Source organism: Crinia signifera, chromosome 6, assembly GCF_055691185.1.
Source record: "Crinia signifera chromosome 6, ASM5569118v1, whole genome shotgun sequence".
NCBI lineage: Eukaryota > Metazoa > Chordata > Amphibia > Anura > Myobatrachidae > Crinia > Crinia signifera.
The window spans coordinates 272,476,914-272,504,505 of NC_139222.1; the positions used below are offsets into that span (position 1 = coordinate 272,476,914).

The 27,592-nt window shown below is 39.2% G+C and overlaps 1 protein-coding gene across 9 annotated transcripts in view; it reads right to left on the reverse strand.

The window, feature by feature from the left end:
- The window catches only part of LCOR (ligand dependent nuclear receptor corepressor), a 68,563-nt gene that overhangs the window by 12,024 nt on the left and 28,947 nt on the right, over positions 1 to 27,592 (reverse strand). For 6 of the 9 annotated variants that reach the window (XM_083149616.1, XM_083149619.1, XM_083149622.1 and 3 more), the window contains 4 exons: positions 26,048 to 26,127; positions 23,811 to 23,943; positions 22,016 to 22,309; positions 14,487 to 14,583 (listed from right to left, as the gene is read on the reverse strand). In XM_083149616.1, coding sequence (XP_083005742.1) covers positions 14,487 to 14,583; positions 22,016 to 22,309; positions 23,811 to 23,943; positions 26,048 to 26,127 — 604 coding nt within the window. Of the gene's footprint in view, positions 1 to 8,664; positions 12,762 to 14,486; positions 14,584 to 22,015; positions 22,310 to 23,810; positions 23,944 to 26,047; positions 26,128 to 27,592 lie in introns of those variants that run through there. The other 3 variants (XM_083149625.1, XM_083149624.1, XM_083149618.1) reach the window with 3 other exon arrangements.

Consider the following 27,592-nt stretch of genomic DNA (forward strand, 5'->3'; position numbering starts at 1 on the left):
AGACCAAGTGCGGTTGGCCCTGGGTTCCTCCTAATGCAAGACAATGCTAAACCTCATGTGGCTGGAGTGCGTCAGCAGTTCCTGCAAGACATTGATGATATGGACTGGCCCGCCCGTTCCCCAGACCTGATTTCAATTGAGTACATCTGGGACATCATGTCTCGCTCCATCCTGCTTTAGTCCAGGTCTGGGAGGAGATCCCTCAGGAGACCATCTGCCACCTCATCAGGAGCATGGCCAGGAGTTGTAGGGAGGTCATACAGGCACGTGGAGGACACACACACTACTGTGCCTCATTTTGACTTATTTTAAAGGACATTGCATCAAAGTTGGATCAGCCTGTAGTGAGTTTTTTCCACTTTCATTTTGAGTGTGACTCCAAATCCAGACCTCCATGGGTTAATAAATTTGATTTCCAGTGATCATTTTTGTGTGATTTTGTTGCCAGCACATTCAACAAAGTATTTAATAAGAATATTTCATTCATTCAGATCTAGGATGTGTTATGTTAGTGTTCCATTTATTTTTTTGAGCAGTGTGTATACTAAGGCTCATTGCCTTGGTCGCACAATCCTATCACAGAAATGGGGTTGGTTTTTCTCATCAGCTCTAGTAAAATGTAAGCTGCCTGTATTTGGAAGAACAGTTTCTTGTAGTGTAATGCAGTGTTTGACACTTTCACCTATGGGGTTTTAAAAGCTCCATACCTAGAAAATCAATAATGAGACCATTATGCTAGTGGAATGTTATACCGACCCCAATCTATAGTTATAATAGCACACAAAGTGATCATGTGATGCAGAGCGGTATTCAAGGAAACAAAGTTCAGCTTAAAATCAATTTACCAAGATACAAAAGCTGTTTTTAAGCAAAACATATAAAAAAAAACCCTGTACAATTTATCCTCTGCAAATTTTAATAACTTATGTCAATATAACATAAAAATCAGGTATATTCTTATGGAATGAATGTTTTATATTTCTATACAGTGTGTATTTCATTTTTTTACCACCTATTATATCCCCCCTCCACTGGGATGGTAAAATATGAACAAATAGTAAAAAAATAAAAAATAAAAAAAGTCATGAAAAACGACCTGTCGACATTTTAAATGTTGTCAGCAGTTTGACCATGTTGGTATTTTAAAAGGGTCAGAACGTGCAGACAGTCGGAATCCTGGCCCGTTTTCCCCTGGTTCGACAGACTGAATTCAAAGTTCCACCTATCGAGTGTTGAAAAGTAGACATGCCAGCGAAAGCGGCCATGGATTGTAGAAAAACATCCTCGAATTCGGCAATCCAGGGCCCTTTCTGACAAAAACAGATCGGACTGGTCAAGATCCCCCTTCAATGAGGTTGGAAACGGCAAGGTCAAAGAGGGTCCTAGGACTCTCCATTTTATTTTGGTAAAGACACAGTATTAGAGCATAGGGGTAGGATTCCAAGTCATGCGTTCTGTTCTTTCATTATACCATCTTATCTCTGTGAGCCATACAGTATACCTGTTTGCTTGCACGTGCTAGTGTTCTAAAAAGAGGATGCCATTAGATGTGCTATACAATTCAAATATGCATATAACCGACTTTGACACACAATCCTGGGAGAAGAGGAACGTGATAAAACCTTGCAGAAAGCAATTGTGCAGATATCACTAGTTTACAACAAAGAAATAAATGTAATACCCCGGAAGATGTACCAAACCTTCTAAAGCATAATTTTGGAAAATGCACTTTATAATAGCTGGATGCTGATTGGTTGCCATTTCCAACAGCATTAAAGGCAAATTCTGACAAAACAGATCCAACTTTTTTTAAAGTCGGATCTGTTTTGTCGGAAATGGATGCGGATTGTCAAAGTCACATCCGGTTTTTTTGACAATCCGCTGCCATTTTCGCTGAACTGCCCACATTGCGACACTCGACAGCCAGAATATTGAATTCTGGCTGGTGAGTTAGAGTCAAGATGAGGGAAAACGTCCGTGATTGAATACTGCCCTTACAATAGGTTATACCATGTGTGACTTCTGTAAACCAAGCAAAGGCCACTCCTGGAAATATCAGACCATAACAGTGGCGGGGATTGAATACCCCCCTTAGACTATTTCCCATAGGGGAAATAGCATCGGCCACCTATTCAATGGGGTCTTGCCGGGCCCGTTTTTGTCGATTATGGCTCAATCTCGACAATCCATGGCCGTTGGGCACGCCTCCTTTTTGCAGATTGCCAAGCGGGACATTGAATCCTGCCTGGCGATATGCTGTCTAGAAAAACAAAAACGGGCCAGGGTCATGGCTGTCGGGAAGGATCGGCAGTCTTGACACAGAATTGAATATCCCACTAAAACATGGATGCGTAGTTACGGTAAAGTAGCGGGTACCTAAAAGGTTATCGGCTTGTAGGGCCCAAAAAGAAATGCATCTCCTGGCGGGTTATAGGACTATTTTTACAATGAGTAAAACTCTATACACTTTACCAAATATTCCTAGATGTTTGGTCTATTAGAACAAGCTGTGCAAGTAAGGATATTGTTTTACTTTCAAGTGGCAACAATCAGCTTAAAGACTAATAAAAGCCATCAGTTTATTCTATACATTTGATTTAATTATGTACTGCTGTTCAGTTATGCACATTGGGGGGAGTTTTTCCCCTTTTGGTAAAAAAACTCTGGGGTAACATCATTTGTGGTTTTGTGATAGACCAGAAATGATGCATTGTGGGGCGTGGCATATGTTTTTCTGGAAGCGGCTGCAGGTATCTGGTACAGAACTTCGAAAGGCAACATAAAGGAAGATACAATTTAAATATAAATTAAATTTCATCATGCCAATTGTCCAATGAATGTTCTCTTATTATATTTTTTTCAGAATTATTAAGCACATTTATGTGCCTTATATATAGCAAAATGACTCCTGGAAAAAAAAAGATTAAATTAAGTAACTACCGAACAAATACAACATATCATTTGCAACTAAAAAGCAAATAAAAAAGAGAACTTTTTTTTTTTTTCACAACAAATTTATTAGAAGAATAGTGGTTTTGAAAAGTCTAGCATCCAGTGAGAACTACCATACACAACATTACAGCTGGGAATGTAATTTTTTTTGTTGTTGTTGTTTTCAAAATGACATGGTCAAATAATACAATGGAACCATTAATTTCTTTTTTTTTTTTTACACATGCACGACGACAGAATCAGCGTTTTCAACATACAATGCCAAAAGAATTTAATAAAAATGAAACCACGTGGATTTTTTTTTAAAATTTAAAAATACTTACAGTATCACATACATTAAGACATTTTATTTAGTCCAGTCAAAAAAAAAATAAAAAAAAATCAGAAATGCATAAAAAAAATAATTATGTAGTGCAATCAAAAACAAACAAAAAAACAAAAAAGTAATTGTGATCATAAGTGCTCTACTACATAAGACATTGATCATAGCAAAAACAAAAAGTTCAAATCACACAGTACAAAAAAAAACTAAATAAATATAAACTACAGTACAAGAGAAATATTAAATTATACAATTCTGTCAAACTGTAAACAGTATATTGAAATGAGGTCAATAAGTGTGTAGGGGGTTCCTGTCTAACGCATAGGCTATCCAATGACCAAAATATAATAATTATAAATATAAAATTAGTTATCATTTTTAAAAGCAGAAGAATTGAGGTTTGTGAATACTGTTTATCGTACAAAGCCTGTAAGAATCAGGCTTTACTTTTAAAAGTGAGATCCAATGGAGCTAGTATATATTTTACATGGCTTTTCTATACAAACCAATACATTTATGGAATGTGGTAAATAAATGCTATGCAGTTTTCATACTTTATAGCCATAGATATAGATGTGATTAGATTCTTTAATATGCTGTCCAACTGAAAACCCCAGCACCGAACTACTGGTGTTCAATGAAAATATTTTAAAACAACGGCTTCCGAACATTTATTAAACTCGATTCTATCTTTAAAAAAAGACAGGAACCCCCCAAAATGCTATCTGTTCAGTAGTAACTGATTATACAGAATGCCACTATAAGTGTCTGAGGCACTGTGTGCTGTAGAGTTAATATGCAGCTTTTATAAACCGTTTGGCTGATTTATACCTAGATACCTGAAGTGAGTTTTAAACTTGACATTCATCAAGGATGTGCTACAAGCACGTCATAAAGGAAACAAAGAAACAAAAATACAAAAAAATCACTGCTAAGTTTAAGAATAGAGTACAAGTACCTGAATAAAGTTGAGTAGTGAGTAGTGTCCCTGAGGGTTTTTTTAAGCAGTGTGTACATATGTTGAATTTCTAAGTTTTAACATTTCAGACTGAAAAATAAAGCAACAGCAGAAGCAAATCCCAGGCAACCCATCAAGCAGCGGCTAAGACTTATGCTAAAACATTAATGGTGTGTTCTGTACAATGGTTTCCTCCAAGCAGCAGTCATCTGCTGTACAAATATATCCCATTAGCGAGCTCTGCACATGGGAGTCCGATAAAACAATTACCTTAAAAATTACTACAGAAGGCAAGCTGCCCTTTATATTAATACATTTATATCCTGAAACATTAGCAGTGTACATTAAAATGCATCCAAAGGCTACAACCACATGTGAGGTTTATGCTGGTAACGTAATGATACTACCACTTTTTTTTATTACACAGGAGAAACACATATTTAGCTGTGGTGCGGACAATTACCCTTTTGCTGTGCATTAGAAGTTAAAGCTAAAATAAAACCAAGTTTTCTTTTCAAAATAATATAAAAAAAAAAAAGAAAAAAATACAATATGTAATGTACTAGATTATCAAGATATTAAATGCAAGTTAGTTTATAGGCGAATGTAATTTAGGGTTAAATTTATATACGTCCATTTTATATTAGTAGTGGGCAGTTCAATTCTTAATATTTGTGGCTGGGCATATTACAGTACCACAACATTGCATACTCTCCAGTGCACATATACAAGGTGATTTTATATACTATTGGAACTATAGAGTGTTGGTCCTATAAAACGATGTGCGCGTGGAACAATCATCTAGTTTGTGGAAAGATCTTTCAAATACTACGTCAAATGCAGGTGTACCATAAAAGGATACCTGCACCCAAACCGAACTTCAACCGTATAAATTACTACTTACCAGGTGCTCCTCCAAATCCTGCAGGTCCAGTCAGGTTCACACAGGCAGCGGTTCTCATGAAACTTCCCAATGCAATGAGAAGTCCATGGGGGGGTGGTGGTTGTAGGTGGTTGTGTACAACGGTTTGAATACCGGCTCACCTCAAAGGACGGCTGCTGGTCAAATTTAGGACCCCGAGGCCTGCTAGATGAGGAGGAACTTCACAAGCCAAACAAATTGTCATTTAAAGTGTCATCCAAAAGGGAGTTTTCCCATTTAGGTAGGGTTATCCTTTGAGAGTCGTAGAATATGATTTTAAATTACGTGTAAGGGTTGCTTGTGCAAGTGTGGGTGCAGATCTAAACCTGGAATTATTTCAGCCAGTCCCATACTTTGTTCCTAAGCAGAGCTAAATAAAACAGTGGGATAACTTCAAGACTAAAGGAATCAGAAAAAACAACAACTTTTTTTTAACTTGAGACCTAAATCCAAGTGCAACCTAGTACGGAAATACAAAAAAAAAAAAAGAAGTGCCAACAGAAAAACCTCTACCAGCAGGAACAACTGCCAAGTGCTCTCTAAATGGTCCAGCATTCCCACAGACTACAAAAAAAAAAAAACCTTTTGCTAACATTTAAAACTATACACATAAAATATCTACTAAGGATGATAAAACTATCAAAATGCCAACCAAGATTGCGATATTACTCTTCATTCCTGCACACATGTAAAAACTACTGAAATGACTTGCCCTTAAAGATTTAACCAGTTTAATTTACATCTCACCTATTATTATAAGAAAATAATAAAAAAAAAACACACATTACACAACTGTAGCACACAAACCGCAATCTAATAAATAGACAATTTTTGGCAAATACAACTTGTAAGCACATCTAGCATTGGTCCACTGCTGGTTAATTTGCAGCCATAAAGAGACAAAAAAATAATAAAAAAACAACCTAAAAAAAAGTAGCTAAACAACCACCTATCAGTAATCTAGAGGATGAGCTGATGCATCAATACTTACATGCTAGACAATTCAGTGACACAGCAATACATTCCCTCGCCTGAATATGGCTCTGTCGTAAAAACGGCTTTATTGAAATTGCACTGCTCTCCCTTAACAAGAGAATTATTTTTAGGTATATATAACTTTTTCCCATTTTTTTTTTTTTAAACAACTCCACTACTTGTTCTCTCAAACTAAACCTAACCTACAAGTTTAAAAATAAAGATAACTTTGAGGTATGGAATTTATCTGTACATAAAAATAATTACATTTTGCGATCTAATTAAAAAAAAAAAAAAAAACGACAAAAGAAAATATTTACAGCAATTTCATAACCAGTACATTGGTAAATACTGAATTCCTGTAATTTGACATGGAAACAATTGTTTTCTGCAAACTTTTGCCATTGTTGTTTTACTTTAAAAGGATATTTAATTAACTGCAAGGTTCAACAGCAGACTTGTGCAGTACAATTCAGAGTTAATTGTGGGCAATGGTTACAAAGTAAAAAATATTCTTGATTTGATAATTTTTTTGTTTCTACACTCCCTAGGGATGTGAGAAAATGTGTCCTCCTTTGTCTTCATAAACATGAGGCTTCAATGGAACCTCGTAGTTAATTAAATTAACTACAACTTTTTTTTAAAGCTCTAGAATATATTATATATTACAAACTGCAGGGGGTAAAGAGCATAGTATACACTTTATAAGTAATAAGTGTACTTAAAATTCACAATTCGCAAGATAGCAAAGAAATGGTCCGGAATTATACTATATTGGATACAGCTTTTTTTTTTAATTTGAAGTAAAATATGGACAATAATGTACTAAAAAGAGGTATTTCTCGTTTTAAAACCTGTGTTATTTTAACATTAATTAAGACTGACGGTTCAGACTTTTCCAGAAATATAAAGCGCATGTTATAAAGAGTAAATTGAAAAGGTAGGCTTTTGTTCTGGTGAAAAAAGCAAAAACAAAAAGTACATAAATATTATTTAACATCAGAGTGGGTGTACTATGGCTCAGAATTACAAGAATTTGAAAAAAAAAAAAAACACACACAACTTTCCACTGTTGCAGTTACATTGCATATTTCAGTCACACTGGTATATACCAGTGTTAAATCTCAAAACTTCTCTTTAAGACTAATAAATTGATAATTTTATTAGCAGTCTATCAGTATAAATTCTCACTAATGTATAATTACCTCATTGGTACTATTTTGGGACGTTTCATAGTGAAACACTAAAATGCACACAATGCAGAAAGCATGACACACTTGGTCAGCTGACCTGCTAAAGGTTATAGAAGAATGCAAAGCAAGTTTTTAAATAACATATGGGGGAATCAAACCTTCAGTCTTAGTACACACAAGTCTCAGAAGGAACGGGTGGGTACATGCACATTCAAACTGTAGGAATGTTTTGTAATTTTATTCAGGATAAGAAGGTGCACCTGAAAGTTAAGACTGAAAATGTACAAAATCTACAAGATAAAATATAAATCTTTTGAAATAATCAGCAGCTCCTTTTTTATATTTTTAAAGGTTTATGAAATATTTAAGGGACCACTAAGTAATGTGTCAACTATGCTTTCACAAAACAGATAATGGCTATTTTGTATTGCAATTAGCAATGTTTTTAGTGCTTTAATGTTTACCTAGGCGCCTGCAATTCAAAACAAGTGCCCTACGAAGAATATGCGGTTGCTTGTTCAAATATTTCCCATGCAAAGTAGGTTTTACCTGAAAGTTTAGTTTCAGATCTTCGTGAAATGCTTACAAAATTGTAGACAAAACACAATACAATCTTCAGGTCTCCGGGCTTTAAAACTGAGATAAAAGTTTTAGAGTTTGGTTTAAAAAGAAACAAAAAAAACCTCATAAATCAGCAAAAAAAAATAAAATAAAAAATAATAATAATTCTTACAAAAAAAAATTATATATATATATATATATATATATATATATATATATATATATATATATATATATATATATATATATATATATATATATATTTTTTTTTTTTTTTTTACAGGTCCTAACCTAAACTCCCAACAACTACACACATATCCCTTCCCGATCACCAGTATTAAAGAGTAGGCACACAGTTTTGCCACTGCTTGATTGTCATTATATGAGCCTTATAAGTCATGGTCAGTATTACATAAAAACTACAAAACAGCATTAAAATAGGTTGGGGGGGGGGGAATATATTAAATACTTTATTTACATTTTAAACCTCCAAAGTATTTTTATCTCAAGGAGTGGATTGAGATTGGCAGGAACATAGTACATTTAAACATTCCTCTTGTGGAACATTTTATTTTATTTGTTGGACATACTGATATTTTTTTCAAACTCCCGGTGAATGCTTACTCAATTTTTTTGGGACTACGAAGCATCAGAAAAGCATTCATAGTGGGAATCTCCATGTTGTTCTACTGTAGGCATGTACTAGCCCAACCAAACAATTCAAATATGAAACAATATTGACAAGAACATCTGTATCCCCCCTCTCCCCCCCCCCCCCCCCCCCCCCCCAAAAAAAGGGCTGACTGTACTATATCTCAATACATTAATTTATTAGTTGGTTGTAGGTGCCCACTGAACAATTCCCAATTATAAATCTAAGAAAATATTTCCAACAAAGCAATTCTTGGCTCTAGTGAATAATATCCCTTCTAGATTTGTTTATTCCTGACCATATTAAAAATGGTCCATATTAAAAAATGTGGCAGTGTACACCGTTGTGAAAATAAACGAATACCATGTGATTTCGTGTCTCCTGTCTTGACAAAGATCTGACTTCAGTAAAGCAAATGTCTTTTCTACCATTGGGTGCAACGTTTTATACACTCGCCTGGCCCAAAAGCACAGTTAATCTGTGTAAAGCAGCTAATCCAATCTAAAGTATTTTGTGCAACAAGAAAAATGTGCAAAATGTTCTGCTTGCAAGCTCAGGGGGAGGCAAGAATAATTAAGTGCCCCCAATGAATTGGGCCCCTGTGCCCAATTGGGGCAACAACTGAAGCAGGTGCAGGTCACTGCCCAAATAATTCCCCCCTTTCTGTCATTTCTGGGACATCTTTGCAGTTTATGTTGCCCATTCTGGCAAGGGAGGTACTAGCGTTCTACGGCACCATGCGGCCACCAGCATTGCATTTATCTTTGTACCCCACGGGGTTCATTAAATCTTGGGGAAAAGTACATCTGGACATCCCCAGGAATTGAATAGGTGTTGTATGCCTCATTCCTTAAACCAGCTTTAAGATTTTCAACTTGGTAGCCACATTCAACTAAAGATTGTAGTGTTTTGCCTGTATAAAAATGCAAATCACAAACTTGTTGGGGTCTTCGACACAGTGAAAAACCTAGCCTGCGTGACAATTGAATAGGGCTACTGGAGATCATCTGCCCATATAATACACAATTCAGATGCACTGAAATGCTCAATGGTTCATCTATGCATAATATCTGGCCTTGATTTAACAGAAGGGCTAAAAACAAAAAATGCCGTACATGGATTGGATCTCTACTCTACAAAAAAAACTATTATGAAAATGATTTGCACAATTGAAGTCCATATAGGAAGGATGTATCGTTATACAGTATTATGCCGGTATGGGCAAATGTTTGATGCGCATTACAAAAAACACAACTTTAAAAACTCTGACCCTCTTTAATCCAGTGTAAATTCAGATCTTAAATGGACTCAACAACATTATGCAGGATGTGTGCCTACCCTTTAACGTATTAAAATAATTATACACCGAAAAAAACTCAAACACAATATAAAAAAAAGCTAACAAACAATTTACCTACTTTAACACAACAGTGCAGTGATAGTGGCGAGCTAAGTAGCCTCTTTTTTTATTTTCTTAAACCAGTATAAAAAACGACAGTTGTCACTGCATACAAAGTATAAAGCATTAAATGGAGAACAAAAATAGTGTAATTCATTATTTCAAGAGGTTTTACAAATGGTGCTAGTCTCTTTCCAAGCAGGTTTGCTGCAATAGCAAACTAGCTTGTTGCCGACGGCCCAAAACATATATTTAAAAAAAACCCGTACAAAACTGTGTGGTTCATGGAGTGCTTATAAAAAAAAAAAAAAAATCAAAAAAATAAAATAAAAATTACCTGAAGACAGAGTAGACGCTGCATTTTTAGGTGTGTGGCGTAGCTCAATGCGTTCTACACCGTACAATGAGTATCTTTGTTACGCAATAACTATTATGCAGTAAAAGTCTATTCTAGCAGACCTGCTAGGACCCCGGAGTGTCCCTCATTCCTGAAAACTGAAGAAGTTGTGAGGTTGTACTGTTAAAAGAAAATATGCACCAGATAATAATCACAGTAAAAGTGTTTACGACCCCTGATCTCTGACAATGTAATAACCACACAGTTCAGTAGCTACAAATAAAAGTTAAATTTACATATATATATATATATTTTTCTCTCTTCTCTATAAATGTGGCATTTCCTTAGAGCAAAGTGTGAACGAACCTCACCTGGACGCAATAGTGCTGTGATAAGGCTGCTTCCTCAAACGGGAATAGGAAAAAAAAAACCCTACTGATAATTCATCAGCCAGGTTTAGTGTTTATATAATTAACGTATATTTTGAAGGCTGCGTGTACGGGCCCCCCCTCCCCCTCGCAACCAGAATGGCAGGCAAGACCAAATTTTGCCAAAACAAAGCAGTGCAGTGAGGTACAGAGGTCCATTATCTTTAGTTACATGAGAAGGTTTTGCATGGTACTTGCTGGAGTGTTATTGGGGTTATAATATATATAGAACACATATATCTGCCCCACATCAAACAAAACCAAAATAAAACAAAAACAGGAAATGCTTCCAACACTTCTTGCCTTAACAAGGCCAACGCTGCCCTGGTCGGGAGATTCTGCAAGTATAACAATGTAAAGCTCTAGCGTAATACTCTCATTTGAAGGCTAGCAACGTACTTCCCCCATTCCTGTGCCCCTCCCCCCAACCAATGCAACGTGTTGTGCTATGTGCACATATCTGCTCTGAACTAAAGCCTTTATCATTAGCAGTCTCTGGAAAAAAAAGCGCCACCTCCATCACGCGGTTTTGTGAGGTACATTCAATTTTTCGAGAAGTTATTTTGGCATAAACACTAAAAAAAAAAAAAAAAATCATACTTGGAGGAATTGAATTGATTGAATTGATTAAACTATCTTTAAAAGTTTCTCTAGACCTTGGTAGGTTGTTTCTACTTAAGTGTCTCCTGAAATAGTTTTTTTTTTCTTTTTTGTTTTTTTAAAGTGGACTTGTGTTCAAAAGGTTTAAAACATACATAAAGAACACAATACATGTAGGCTCAAAAGCACCGAGTCCGTAGTTACATGTAGAGGTTCTCTTGTTGAGGTAACAATTCTCTATTGAAAATAAAAAGCATGCGTAAAGGCCAAACAAAGTATTCAAGGGTTGTTTACTGGGCGTGAGGAATTTACAGATCTGCCTGACCGTGAGCACACAACTTTCACCTGTACAGAGGTCTGGTAGGAAACTGCCATAGAGTTTCACAATAAGTTAAGCAGGTGACAAGTGTGCTCGCTCAGAATGCAGACGTGCTCGCCCAATTTGGTTACAACTCGTTTACTAGACTTAGGACTTTACAGCATTGCCTATTCATCTTTAGATTCGCTTGCACTTGGCGATGCCGCCACCTCGTCCTGAGGATCCAGTTCACTTTTTACTGCGACATCTGGTTCTTCCAACCTCATTAGTTTTAGCTTTTTCTTTGGAGGGTTTTTTAGTGTGCCTAGCCGCTCTTTGACTTTGTACTCCAGTGTGCTGTGAGGAATCCCGTAGATACTTTGCGCTTTTGAGACGCTCATTTTGCCGTTCATGACGACTGCAATTGCTTCCTCCAATATCTCGCTGTTATACTGTCTGTATCTCCCTCGTTTTTTTCTTGGTTGTTTCGAGCCGTTGTCGCCTTCTTGGTCTGAGGTGGGGTATGGCTGTCCAGAGGTAGACTGCTCAACATCTGAGCTCCAGGAATCAGCGCTAGTTTCCAATAAGTTTCTCCGATTTTGTTTTGGAAGGATAGTCCGTAATTTTTTGCTAAGTGCGCTCTCTGTTTGTGAACCCATTACCAAAGAGTTGTAACTGTACAATTCCCCGCTCCGGGATTCCCAAGATAGATCCATGCCACGGACCTGAGGAATTTTCAAATCAACTGGAGAAGAAAGACCCATTTCCTTCTTAATTTCGTGTTTGTTTTGAATGTTTTTATGAAAAGTATTTGCATTTTCTGTGAGAAAAGGCAGGTCACTGATGTTGCTGAGTGCGCCATTGCCCCTATATTTCAAACGGCCAAAATTAAGTTCGTAGTGTGGCTTTGCCCAAGAAGCTTCCCTGGATAAGATCAAATGCTGGCCTTGATTTTGCAGTCCCGACGAACCATGGCTTGCAGCTGTAGAGATCTTTCTGCTATGTAATTCCTCACTAATCTGTAAGGAGCGAGCCAATGGTACTTTTAGGGGCGTGGAGTGGCCATAAGTTTCCCTGGTTGCATCCAGCAAATGTCTTGGCGGCACCCCATCACTACTGCGTGGAAGTCCATCTGGACGGTGCTGGCTGGGTCTCCCAGGTCGCCTAATTGGATGGAAGGAAACTGATGTGAGCAGAACTTGCACAGGAAGGGAGGGATGGGTGAAGGGGCCACTCCTTTATTAGAAGGCCTTGCTTGGGTAACATCACTTTTTTGTATAAATAATTTTATCTCAGCATCAGTGTCACAGTAAAAAAAAAACAGAAAAGGAAAAAAATAAAGTTCATAGAAAAAAAAAAAACATTGTGGGCAACAAAAAAAAAAAATTAAATAATATAAAAAGGTGTCAGTTGGTCTTTGGCTGGGTTCACAAATTCTTGTAGCAAAAAAAATAATAATAAAAAAAAGTTTGCGCAACAGTCTTTAATTAGCACCGTAGTAAATAAATTAGGACGTAGTAATCAATCCCGTTCAGTGTTTTACACAATTTTATTTTTTTTATCAATGTGACGTTACCACTACAAGTACAGTAATAAAAGAGTAAGCCACTTAGTACATAATGCAACCTACTTTAAAGTAAAAATAAACCAAGTCTGCTGCTCACATCATAAATCGTGATGGTAGTAATTCATAAAAAGAGCCATAGTTTGTAAACAACAAGGCCCACAAATACAGTTTCTTAATGAACATCAAGTAACACTTTAAGAACATAAAAGAAAAAAAAATGGCCTTTAAGTCTGCAGCAAGGGTGCAATTGAATTGATGTTCAAAATTTACTAAAATATTCGACTTTTTATTTATAAAAAGGAAGCATCAGGGCAATTCAAAGACATTATTTTATTTTTTACAGACTCAATTTGCATAGCACTCAGACCATTTTTTTTTTCCCCTTAAAAAGAATAGATTTGACAGGTGACAGAAGGAATGATTTAGATGGTGATTGGTTTACAGATTATTCAGATATGATTTAAATATGTCTGAATGCACAAAATTTACACAATTTAAAAAAGGCCACACCACAAACAACAAAAATATTAAAAACAGGCTTGGAGGCTTTCAACTACCACTCTAAAAACGCAAGTCTATTGCCAGAAACTGTGGTGTTATTGTGTAAATCCAAAATCTAAACCATTTTGCCACTGTATTCCTAACGAATGCATATAAATGTTTAAAACACCAAAAATATTATGCACAATGCACATAAAACTAATAGGCATTAGGTACTAGATAAGTCATACTAAGCTATAATCAATATCCTGTAACTATATGTTGGATGTATAGCAGCCAAAGTAGCAATTTATAAAAAAAAAAAGTTAACATACAATAGTAAAAAATAAAATAAAAAAATAAATAAAAATTAAGCACGTGTGGGATGGGGAAAACCTTGACATGAAGCTACACAATGATAAAGAACATCAACCGCGGTTATCAGGCTCCTATACACCAACTAATATTACTGAAGCATGTATATGCCCTTGTGATCACCTTTCTTGGCATACTACGAAATGTTCTCTATATAACCAATAAACCTGAAAGCGTTCAGCCTAAACATTCATACACGGCCCCATCTAAATTAAAGACAATGAATGAGATATGAGAGAGCTAATAGAGTATGATTTCATGGACATATTACTAAAAATTTTAGAAGAAGAATGGCAAGTCATGAATTTGAGAGAGCTCATTATTTTTAAAGGGTAGAAGGCATAATCACTTCAGTTTCGAAACAGATCAAGATTTTTGCAGAAGTAATTAAAAGTGAAAACAAAACGAAAAAATAAAAAACACCACAAAACAAAAAAGCAAAAAAAAAAGGAGAGGACGGTTCTTACCCATTCCCTATAGAGTTTGAGGTACTTGGAGAAATGCTTGCGTGCGTGCCACTGGAACATGGACTCTTCTTAGTGGACAGATCGAGCACTCCATCTGCTGAAGTAGAACAAGCCAATGAACACTACATACACAAGAATTTGAGGTTTTGCACCAGACATGAAACTCATAAAAGGACTTAAACCTCTTAAACCTGTTCCAGTAACAAAAAGTTGGCAACAGAGGAAGAGAATTTCCTTTCCCAGTTACCGCCATTTTGGAGTTTATGGAGGACATGCCAGCTGCTAGGCATACACTGACTATGCACTGTCCCTTAAAGAGACTCAATTCTCAATATTTACCATAGAAATCGCTCTCCAATAGAAAGTCAGCAGGTGTGATTGTAACAATGCGAAAAATGTATCAATGCTTGGAGAAAGATTGCAACCAATCAAATCCTGACTTTTTTCAACACAGCCAGTAACATGGCAGGTGGATGCCGATTGGCAAATACCTGATCCTTCGCCAAGCTTTGATAAAGAATAGCAGTCAAAAAGAAACTGTTTTAGATGTCTATCTGCACCTAACCAAGTGCTGACACTAACGCCTGTAGATGGTATAAAGTCAGTTGGCAGCGCAGAGGCACGAACCCCTGCATTAGCCCCACTTTGCCTGGGACTCAAACAGCACCAATATGTTTACCCTATGTCACTGATTGCTTATAGAGAATGAGCTTTTCCAGGACATGCCCTAACTCAGGGCTTGACAAATTTGTTTTAAATCTAGTAGCCAGGATGAAAGTTTAGGAGCCAGACAAACTAAAAACAGGGCCAATGCGCACAACAAAAATTTAAACTGTAATGCCCATTACACATTTCACACACCCATTACAGATTATGCCACATGTCAAAATGCCCGTTACACGTTCTGTTACACACCGTAATACCTATTACAGTACTTGTTTCTTAGCAGGGCGCCCAGATTTCCTACGTACGCTCAGTAGTTAATTTATTCACTGCACCCTGAGTGAAATCACATCGCATGGCCCTTTTTTGTGGCGTGAGATGTGAGAGGTGCTGTTTTAGGTCTTTTACCATATGAACTACTGAGATCTCATCTGCGATGCGATTTCACTCAGGGTGCAGTGAATAAATTAACTAAAATTAACTACTGAGATCTCATTGCACACATCGCAAGGCACAAAAAGCCATGAGATGTGATTTCACTACGCAGAATAACCCACTAAGCCAGGGGTTCCCAATCTTTTCTTAATCAAGGCACCCTAGAGTATAAGAATTTTTTTCGCGCCACCCCTAGGCCAAATTTATTTTAATTAGATTGGATTTATATGCGATACTTAGGGTCAGTTATGTGGAAAAGGGCAGGAATTGCTTCTATTTGTACACATTTTCTGATTGGCAGCCACCAGCACTGGTTTTGCTTATAAATAATTAACCATTAATAATTTGAGTTGGTCCTGGACTACCAACCCAGGGCATCCCTGCGTGTGTTCCGAGGCACCCCAGGGAGCCACGGCGCACAGTTTGGGAACCACTGCACTAAGCAAATAGCTTAGTGGGCCACCCTGCTAGGAAACAAGTACCCCTATTACATATTATACCACATGCCATAATGCCCATTACATACACCACTCGCTGTAATGCTCAATACATGTTAAACCAAATATCAGGGGTGCATCCAGCAGCAGCCTCTTGTGCCCCCCCCCCCCAACCCAGCAGCAGCCTCCTAACTGTACCCCCCTAGCCAAGCAGCAGTATCCTAGCCCCCCCCCCCAATCACCTAGCAGCAGCATCCTAATCCCCCTCTCCCTCATTCACCCAGAAGCAGCATCCTAACCCCCCCCCCCTCCCTCATTCACCAGCCAGCAGCAGCATTCCTACCCCCCCATCTCCCTCATTCACCGGCCAGCAGCAGTATCCTAACCCCTCCCCTCCCCTATTCACCCAGCAGCAGCACGGCTTGGCTGGCCTGGAAGTCTGAGTGGCAGTGTAGTGGCAGAAGCGCATCCCAGTCAGAACACAGCAGAGGAAGGTGAGCTCGGCAGTATCCACTGAGCATTGAAATCCGGACACAGGCTGGTCCCGCCCCGCGGCTAGTCCGGAGGTCATGTACAGCTCAGGATCGTTCATGTGCGGCTCCAATGTACCGTGCTTCTGACTGCACGGTAAATAGTAGAGATTAGTAGAATAGTAAAGATCGGCTTGCGAGCAGCGGCAGCCTTGAATTTCAAAATAGCTGCGTGGCGGACCACCAGATCTGATACAGCCGGAGCCGGGTGGGTTGCCCAGCATTAACGAAAGCCACCACTGACTCTGCCCGGCGTGATCTGCTTCCTGGAAAATCTGGTCGCCAGGAAGCAGAATCTGGTCGCAATGGCGACCAGGTTTTGTCAAGCCCTGCCCTACTAACCAAACACATAAAGCAAGCGGTATTTCTGTCCTTTCCTTTGTCACTTAGACAGTAGAGGCCCCAATTACAAACGCTGAAGGTTTACAGCTAGCTTCAGTCACACCAAACTGGAGTAATGAGGGAAGGAGAGCTGGTGCTGCGCTCTTCCTTATAGATCACATTCTAAGGTTTTTCTGTCATACTTATATGACTTGGAGATTTCAATGTGGACATACTGCAAAGTAAAATCTACAATGAAAAAAACAATATTCCAAAAGTTTTAAGACGGTTTAATGGGGTGTACACAGGCTTTCAATTCAATTTTGTTTCTAGAAGAAAAATTGATTTGAAATCTAATTTGAAAGGTTTTTAAATGCGTTCAATCCGCATTTCGATGTGAGGCGCGCTCCCATTTTGTCTAAATCAAACAGAAAAATAGACTGTGCAGGCAAGACTATATTGAATACAATCTAGTAACTTGAATGTGTACACTGTAAAATTGATAATCGAATGCAAAAGTACAGATCGAATGCCAAATTGAATGGAAAGATCTAATCCCAAATATAATGGGAAAATCAAATCGAACCCACAGTACTGCAAATACCGAGGTTCATGGACGGACTAAAATGACATTTTAATACTATACTATAGTCTTGTGTTACAAACACTCCAGAGCAAATAAAATATTAGGAGTAATTCTACATCACCAAATCTATTTTGTTAGAACATAACTGCTACATAATACAATATACAAGGGTGGAAGACCCCTCACTTAAGCAATATTCCTTTTTCCCACCAGGCCAGAGCAGGTAGACCGCTGCTTCTCCTCATGGCCAATAGTCTCCGCCTCATACTGTCCTAACATCAGGCGTAAGATAGCAGGCTGGCAGAAATAGAAGTTGAAATTCATCGCAAACCTGTCGAGGTCTACGGTTATGATGTCATGGAAACAGTTGGGGCGCCTTTGAGAACGACAATACAGATGTTCAAAATAGGTAGCGATTTGGCTGGCCTAGCATGCCCGCCACAGATGACAATTTGTGCAGCACCAAATGGGCCAGATGTACTGAGCTTCAAAAAGTGATATAGGGGAGAGAGATCAAGTGTCAGTCAAACAGCTCCTTTCATTTTTCTGATTGGCAGGTACTTTTTCACTCTCCACTTTATGTCTGGCTCAGGAGGACAGATACATTTGAGTAGTGATATTGCTGACAAACTGTGAGGATCAGCAAGTCATCAGGCCCATGTGCTGGGATAGATGCCTTGGTGTACCATTGGAACAAATAAGTATAGGGGCTAGTGGAGAAATCTGTACCAAGGCTATACTAATGATTATATAGGTCTATGTGCGAGTTGAATAAAATCATACAATGAGAGGTCTTGTTACCTTATTTATTGAATCACCCCTGTACTATAAAAACAGTTTAAATAAATCCTCAATTCAAAGTATTGGGTTCAATATTTCTTCCACTAGTATACTATTCATGTTGTCACAATAGAGGGGAATTCAGTTGAACAAGAATGTCCAGAGTTATTCAATTTGCTGTGCTGTAAAAGCACGATCGACTGTCAAATCTGTCTGGTGGGAACAAAAACCTGGAAATATATGGCAGTACATGACAATTAACCATTTGCTTCCAGACACTGGAAAACCTTCAAAAATGACTGGATAAATTTGTTAATTCAAACAAACAGATTGAGCGTTGGGATCCTGCTATCTGTCTTTCGTACTCAAACCATTTACCGCACGCAACTCAGTAAACAACTCAATTGCAGGGAGCCAGGTGGATAATTGAAAAGCACTGAGACTTTATCCTCAGAGCTTAACAAACGTGTTCATTTGAACCCCCCTCCAAAGTATAATTGGTACCCTACATTTAAACCTCAAACACAGCCACCCAAGTAGCAGCTGTACTATCCAGTATGAATCCATCACTCTGCGGTATACACACAAATCAGATCCTAAGCCTAGGACAATTTGAATCCAATCACACAAAACTGCAACTTCCGCCCTTAAAAGTGATGCCAGTAAGAGGAGCACCACCTTGCCAAGACTCATCAGTTCAACCCACACGGGGATACAAGGTGCTGGACAGATTATCTGTATAAATATTACAGCAGAACTGTGAAATAGGAGTAAATTTACTATAAGCACTTTGCAAACATGTCACTCCGTGAAGCAGACATAATTGACTTGCTAGATGTAAATTGGACAGGACCACGAAAGCCCATATAACGGCTTGTCCTAAACTATATGTATTACAAAACTAGATTAACCCTTTCAGGATGAGTTTTTCCTAACCGGATATGTTCATTTCAAGCTGCTTTCACCAGATATAACATCTGTAGCCCACTCAAGACTAATTATTTTCTAGGATAAATCTACTTTCTTTCAGTACCGTGCGAACAAGCATAGCTAATCAACCACAGATTCAGCCCAACAAAAATCAAACAGCCGGCCCAATTTAATTAGTAGGGATAAACCCCTACATTATTTCCTGAGGGTGTACTCTTCTTACACCTTTAGGAGCTGCAAGGAAATGTCTGCGACAAAAGGCACAATCACGGGCAGGAAAAAAAACACATTGCTTCAGCGGTTTTTGTATGGCAATCGCCAGTTTTGGGTGCAGGGGAAAAGGACATTTAATCGAATAACCTATCCCTGCACTGTGTGGTAATCAGTCAACATTTAGCCGTGGGTTAAACCCCATAGTAACAGAACACAAGCCCCTAAGAGAACATTATTCTTTAAAACCTACTTAAACTCTACAATGGTATATACACTATATACAGTAGGATGGCCACACACTTAAAATAGAAATGTCTGTTTAAGATTAAATAATCTCTTACAGTATTATAGATTTAATGGCAACCATGATACCTCTATGGGATCTTTGATAACTCACTTTAGGTAAGACACCAGATATGCTTATAGAACCCATTATATCCAATATTCAGGAATGAAAGCCTTGGTGTTGTTTTACCCAAGGACAACAAAGGGGAAATAATTTGGCTTCAAGACTATTCCTGTTTAAACCTCACATATTTAGAGAGTTGATATATAGGGCAGTATTCAATGAGCATTTTGGCGATGTGCACATTCGCCACTGCTCGCTGCGTTCCGGAGCCTCGCCGGCTCCAGTATTCAACGAGTCAGGGGCTCGCTGCTCCTGACTGGCGAGTTTTAACTCCTGCTGCGATGCTGCAGGGAGCCCGAGGACGGCGGCAGGCAGGGAGATGGAAGTCTCCCTGCCTGCCCCAGAACGTTTGTGGGGGGGGGGGGGGGCTCCCCAGGTGCCAGGCAGCACAGGCAATCATGCATATGTAATGATCGGGTGCAGTGAATATATTAATATCTAATGAGCGGCTCGGCTCCAGCCCCCTGCTGGCTGGTCTGTGAAAAAAAAAAAAATATATATATATATATATATATATATATATATATATATATATATATATATATATATATATATATATATATATATATATATATATATATATATATATATATATATATATATATATATTTATTTTTTTTTTTTTTTTTTTTTTTTTAAAATATATATTCATGTGCTTACAGCACATGAATAAAAATAGCATGCCCCTCCTCAGAATAAAATTCCTGATTTTTTGACACCAAATGTAAAAAACAAAACACTTTATTTTAAAAGTTCACATTCCACTTCACCATAAAAAGATAGCGATTGCTACTCGGTGAATCATGGCGAAAAAAACCTTGAAATGTATTCGCCATCTGGTCATTGAATAGGGTGATTTAGCGTTAAAGTCAAAAATTCGCCTTACAGCACAAAATCGCCATAAAAACATGGCGAATCAGCCTCATTCAATACCGCCCATAGTGTTCCCGCTAGGCTGTTGTAACGGGGCGCTGGGCCCTGGCCAACTTTTAAAGGGCAAAATGTGCCCTGCCCCTCTAGCAGCGCTCTGCTAGAACAGCCTGCTGCCGATACACACGGGGAAGCCCAGAGCCCATGTTGAAGCCAGGCGCTTCCCCGGCAGTTATTTTGGCAGAGCCAGGCCCACCCACTTTGGTGACGTCGGCGGGCCTGGTCCGCCCACTTTGGTGATTCGTCAATCCACAGCAGTTTTGGACAAAACAGATTCGCCTTGTTATAAAGTCAGATTTGTTTTGTCGGAAACTGCAGCATTGAATAGGCGTGATTGAATACCCCCCTAAACATTGTTTGTTCTATATTTTCTCCACATTATTTGATCCCAAACAAATCACTTGTCCCAGAGCACTCCAAGCACTCACATCTCGATACAGGAACTTATAACAGTATTGATTGTATTTTTCTACATATTTAGTGGTTTTGTTTGCATCAGGAATTGTGTTTTAACACAATGTGTAAACTGTGGTAACATTTATTTTAGACATATTAGCACTCACTGCACACTGCATTGCACCATTAGTTCTAGAATCTTATACCCTTGTAGATTTGGCGTTGATCCCTGGCGAATGAACTAATGCATACACATCTGAACGATATTGTTAACGAAATTGTTTATTGGCGTCACCTGACCCCCGCTGAACGTGAAAGTCATTGACGATATAGTCAACAATGAGCTGCATGTTCAGATGAGAGTAAATATAGTTAGCGGCCAGCAAGTACGTTCACTGTTAACTAAATTGAGAGCACATGCTGGACGTTAACGATATCGCCATCGTTCATATAGTAAGCGGTATATCGTCTAGTGTGCATGGGGCTTTACTCGTGAACAGTGGTAGAAAACCTGGGGTTTTTTTTATCTCCCCTACAAGTTGCCCATTACATGGAACAATTACAATGAATGTGAAGAATTCTAAGAAAATTGAATAAATTTGAATGCGATATTGTTAGGAAAAACTGTGCTCCGCTTATTCCCTAAAACGACATTAGTACAAATAAAGAGAACAGCAATAGTAAAAACGCACCAATGTCTCTCTTGGCGTCACCTGTTCTAAGAACCGAAGAGGCCTAATTCTATGTTGGGGGGGAGAAAAAAAAAAAAAAAAGGCAGAAACCAGTTGAGCTTGGGAACAAAATGGATATAAACGGATAGCCCCTGCTGTTAGGGACATGAAAGCAGGCAAACTGGGAGGGACTTCCCCTAGCAAAAAGCACAGGTCATACTGAAATACCTTGCTCACAGGGTTCTTCTGAGAGGGGCTTCTTGACAGTGAGGTCTAGAGGAGAGTCTTGGTCAGCCATCAGAAGTTTGCTAAGCACAGGATTCTGAGTAGTAGCAGGGGGAGGGGAACTTTGTCCAGAGGGCGGTGGTGTCGGCAAGCTTTGGTTCTTTGTGCTATTGGGCTGGCTGGAGTCCTGAGTTGAGCTATTCTTTGAGGTATATTCAGCAGCAAACTGTCGAATCATTCGCTGCATGATCTCGCGTGCAACTAAAGGGATATTAGGGTCGGAGATCCGAGGGCTGTCTGGAATTGAGAAGAAATGAAACAATTAATAGGGCACAGATACAACCTCATTTGCATAATGTTATTAGCATATTAAAATACATTCAAAAGAATGTATAGATGTGAAACAGTTTTACTAAAAAGGAGGGACAACAACAAAAAGTCAATGTGAAATCTATGATATGGATAATGGGGTAGAAAGGTGGAGTGGTGGCTCCAGAGGTGGGGCTGCAGCACAGTTAAAATTCAAACAGAGGAGCCGCACCAACTGCCATTCCAAACTGACTCACTGGTAGTGGGTGTGGCTCCCCTATATGAAGTTTGAACTGTGCTGCTGTCCCTCCTCTGGAGCCGCCACTGGGTGCTATACAACAACCACATTCTACCACCCATTTGACATACTTGCCTGACCCTGACCCTCTCCATGAGGGAGAAAATGCTCTGTTCCTGGACTTCCCTGGTAATGTAGGATTACTGTGTCAATAAATTGTCTATGTCGGTCTAGTGTATAGTTGGCACTACTGTCTGTGGGCGATATGTGCCCAACCATGCATTGAGTAGAATGGATTTCCTCCCATAGACTGGCAATCAATCATTTTTAAAACAGCAGTTTTAATGCACTTGGGAGTGGAATACAACAAATCTAACACAAGAGGTTCTGTGAATACCAGACTTCCCCACTCTATTGCCTCAGATTACAGTCTAACACCAAATAAACTCAGAAGTTACGAGGCTTTCCCCTTTACGATGTTGGCCTACACTGGATTACAACATAGCAGGTAATGATTATTAGGTGTAGATTAACCAGGGTATTTGCAGACTGGAAAGAAGTAGTTAAGCGTCTCCAGCTGTGACCAATCTAGCCAATGCACTTATTCCTGTTAGTGCATAGAGGTGTAACCACCAGAGGAATCTAACCTTACAGAAATTAAAAGGATTTAGGTATTTTAATGATACATTAAACGTACCTTAATACAGACAAACCAGTCCAGATTAAAAGTTTGCAGATGAAACAGACTTCAAAAGTGATAAAATGGAGGGGTGATAAACAGCCAGCCAATCAGCTCCTACCTGCCATGCCACAGACTTTGTTTGCCTGTAAATGTCAGGCAGGAGCTGATTGGTTGGTTGTTTATCACTCTGTATTTTATCACTGTTGAAGCTCAGAGAATCTGGCCCTGTTATGTTTAATAGCCACATGCAAATGAGTGTACAATCCAAAATAAATAAAGGCGGCACTCAGTCTTCCCTTCTGTCAAAACTTTGACTCAAACATCACATCAGACGGATATGGGGGGAAAGAGACTGATGAAGGGGTGTCTGTCCCAGAAACGTTGATGTGATGTTTGACCCATATGGAAGACTGACGATCGCCTTTATATCTTTTGTATTATATAGATATAACCGCAAAATCCATCACTGTGGGTAGTTACTCAAGAGGTAGTGCCCGGTACATCAGACTTGGATCACTGAACTGCACACAAATAGAATAAGCGTGCACACAGACATGGCGACCACCAACCTTTCTTGTAGAAGACTGCATTGAGGAACTCTTCTGCTTGTCTTTCTAGACGGATTATTTTAGCTTGCTCTTGTTTGAGTATGTTTTCTTGGCCAGATTCAGAGATTGGTTTATGAAAGCCAGCTAAATGCTCCTGGAGAGAACAAAGGGCACCAATTAAATAACCAAAGTAGCGTCACTATAAAAGTAAGATGTACTCCAATGGCTTCAGTGTTCATTAGATCACGTATTATATGGAATAACGAGAATGGTGAGGATCTAATGAGTCATGAGCCTTCCATAAAGGCGCTAGTCCTGTGATTACTTTTAATGGTATAGGAAGATCATTGAACACCTCGGGAGACTTCAATTATACTTAGAATGTAATATAGGAGTTACAATAGTTTGTATTTAAGTTGTTCGCAATCTGAATTGGCTCCTAACGAGTCAAAAATGTTGCGTTCAAACTTTTATAAATATATTTGAGAATGTCACAATTGAAATCTCTATTCTGGACGAACACTATTTAGGTTTACAGACCATTAGGTCTTAAGCTGGAAACACATTAGGGTTTTTATGATTTGCATGGGCCCCCGCGCATGTCACACGGGGAACGATGATTTCCTAATGCGCAGCTGCATTTCTGCCGAAGGCATCACATTTGCACCCACCAGTGTGGACGTGGGTGTGGGGCAGCGGCCGGTGGATGAGCCTATTTTTTTAATATTTCACTCTGAGACAAGGTCGTATGGTCTCCTCTGAATTGAGAGACCTTTTTTAAGTGAATAAATAAAAGTTACTTTTTATGGTAAATAATTAATGAATATCTGATTCTCAGTGCACCCTATAAAATACTTCTTTTTCTTTGTGGGTGTATGAGCCCATGGGAACGCCCAGCATGTCATGGGTGTTCCCATGAAAACACCGGCCGTTCCCGTGGAAATCAGGCAGTGAAGCGGCTGCCGGGGCGGACAGCCGACATCAAAGGATGTCAGCTGCCCGCTCTGTTCCCTTAAAGGGCGCACGCAAAACGAAGGCACCCGAGAGTGTCTTAGTTTTGAGCACTTGTTCCAAATCATTCGAATGATTTGATGTCCACACCCAAGGCTGCGAACGAATGGTTATGCAAAAGCGAGCGAAGGGGGGTGGATGGCCGTGCGAGTGGCGTTAAAAACTGTGGATCAGAAGAAGGTCCATTATGCGATTTTAGACAACGATATGCAAGTTAACGATCATAGTGTGCATATTGTTTTGTGTGTTCCCACTATATGATTAACAGTACACGCTCCCGCGGGTCATTAATGATCTCCTCGTCTGAACATGCAGTCAAAATATTGTTAATTAGATAATTCAGTATTTAAGCGCTTTAAGTCATCAAGCCTTACCGCTTTTCCACGGACAAACGCGCACCTACCACACGGGACTTTGGTCAGTGGAATTGGCTACAAGTAGAAAATCCCAGGTAAAGTGATCCGGGATTTTTACCAGGTCTTTTCCAGGTGAGCTGCAGTGGAAACCGCTCTTACCCAGGATTTTTGACCTGGGGATTTCAAAAAAAGCTGCTGATTGGTCCCTCCTGGGCTCTGGCAGCTGATGTCATCAGAGGAGATGCCGGGAGAGGCTTTTTTCAGTGGTGCAGTGGAAACGGGGGCATTGATTAAGACCCGACGAAATCCCAGGTAAAAATTCCTTGGTCTGACCAGGGATTTTGTTGGAAAAGGGGTATTAGTGTGTTAAGTGAACATACAAGACCCCCATCAGATGTACCTACGGTACATTAAATTGCCAGAATCCCTGCTAGAGCCCGTGGCAAAGTTATTACTGTTAAAAAAAAACAATATATCCAGCTATTTTGCAAACTGTGTCCCCTTATTACAAGTTTATAAATAGATAATTGCAATTTCTAAAGAAACCAAAACTTGGCTTAATCCCTTACCCAAGGTAAATGTACTCATAGTGCAACAGCTCAAGTGCCGCTTGATACATACTGAACACTTAAGGTACATTCATACCTCTACAGACGGATTGTCAAATCTGGCTGGTTGGAACAAAAACCTGGTAATATCTGAATGACAGTTTTTGGCAGTTTTCCAGCAATTCAAAGCTAATGGACAACTGTAATTTGCTCTCATCCATTACCAGGATTTTGTTCCAACCAGCCCGATCTGACAATCGATCTGCAGATGTATGGCCACCTTTATGCTATGCATAGAAAGAGAAAGATGTATTCATATGTGGAATATCGCGCAGTTTATTACCTTAACTTTTTCTCGTCTCAAGCAGCAGAAGAGGCAGTTTTCATCAAAGGACCAATCACAAACACCTGTAGGTTCACAGTCTGTAAACATGAAATAAATGAAATCATGTTATAGTATGTCCACACACCCCTCCCCCCCTGTATGCTCGCTAACATACCAAACAATCTATATATCACAGGTTTTACAGCATGCACAGGGGAATCTATAAAATGGGAAGTTGCGATGAAATGATTTCTGGAGAACTTCCTGGTCACGTGACTGTTTCAGAGTTCTTTATCTCACATACCTCTCTGTGCCTCAGTGCTCAGATACACCCCCCCCACGGCTTTTTAAAATCCAGTCTCGATCAGATTAGAGTGGTTTTAAAAAAAAAATGTATGTCTTTTTTTTTTTTTTTAAAGGGTTGTGTCAAAATCGATTGAAACCTCAATTCCAACTTAAAACATTGATCTTTGCTGCCGTGGAAATGTTGAATGCTTTAACTTAATACTTATAGCGTTTGCATACTTGTAACATATACATAGAACGCAATGGATGCTTGCTTACATATTCCAGTGTTCCGGTGGCATGCTATTAGTGACACAGGCCTGAGGAGTCTAGCTAGTCAGCTACTTATGCCCCTTTTCTGATTACACTTACATTGCATGTGTGCCTGAGCAAAGACATTGAGCATTCTAAACTAATCATGGCACAGAACGGTTGGCAGTATGTATCAGCGCAGCTGCTAAGACATAGTTAGCCTAGCAACATAAAGACCCTTCTACTAATGGGCAATGCCTTGCATGCATGGATCACATTGAGTGCAGTCTGAAAGGGGTATTACCGGTTCAATGCCGTTTTGTCCCATCACATTACACGGGGACACTGAAACTGGTAGGACCCTGCTTTTTAACCGTTTTGAATTACCGGTTTTCTTGAACCGGTAAATTCAAAACAGACCTTTCACACCACACATATTACCGTTTTGAAACGGTAAAAAACTGTCATTTTACCCGGTAAGAAGCGCGGTCTGAAAGGGGTATAAGATTTTGTGGAAAGTGAGAATGATGGCAGAACAGACATTACATTAGTTTAATGAACAATCCAGTGTGAAGCAATGCCTGTCTCTCGGCTGCGGGAAGGACCAATACAAGTGGCATGTGCACAAAGCCCAAGTTTAGAGCCTGATCCTCAGTGTCTGCAAGGACGACAATTGTGTACACAGACTGTCCCATCGTGCATGGGTCTGGATTGTCTTGTGAAGGAAGTTGGGTACTCTTTACCTAGAACGGCGCCCACGATGTCCATCGCGGTCATCGGGGGTAAAAAATCGCGGGCATCGCATGCACTAAAAAACCGGGTGCGACGCGATTTCCCATAGGGATCAATGTTAAAAGTGTCAATGGACGCGATTTTTGTGTTCAATGCCCGCGATTTTTCCATAGGAAACAATGTTAAATGGGCCACAGAGCCCTAATAGTCCCCCTGAAGCCAGAAATGGCCCCCACAATTGTTAACGCCACCCCACGATCAACGTGAACCCGAAGCGTGGCGAGCGCAGTGAAC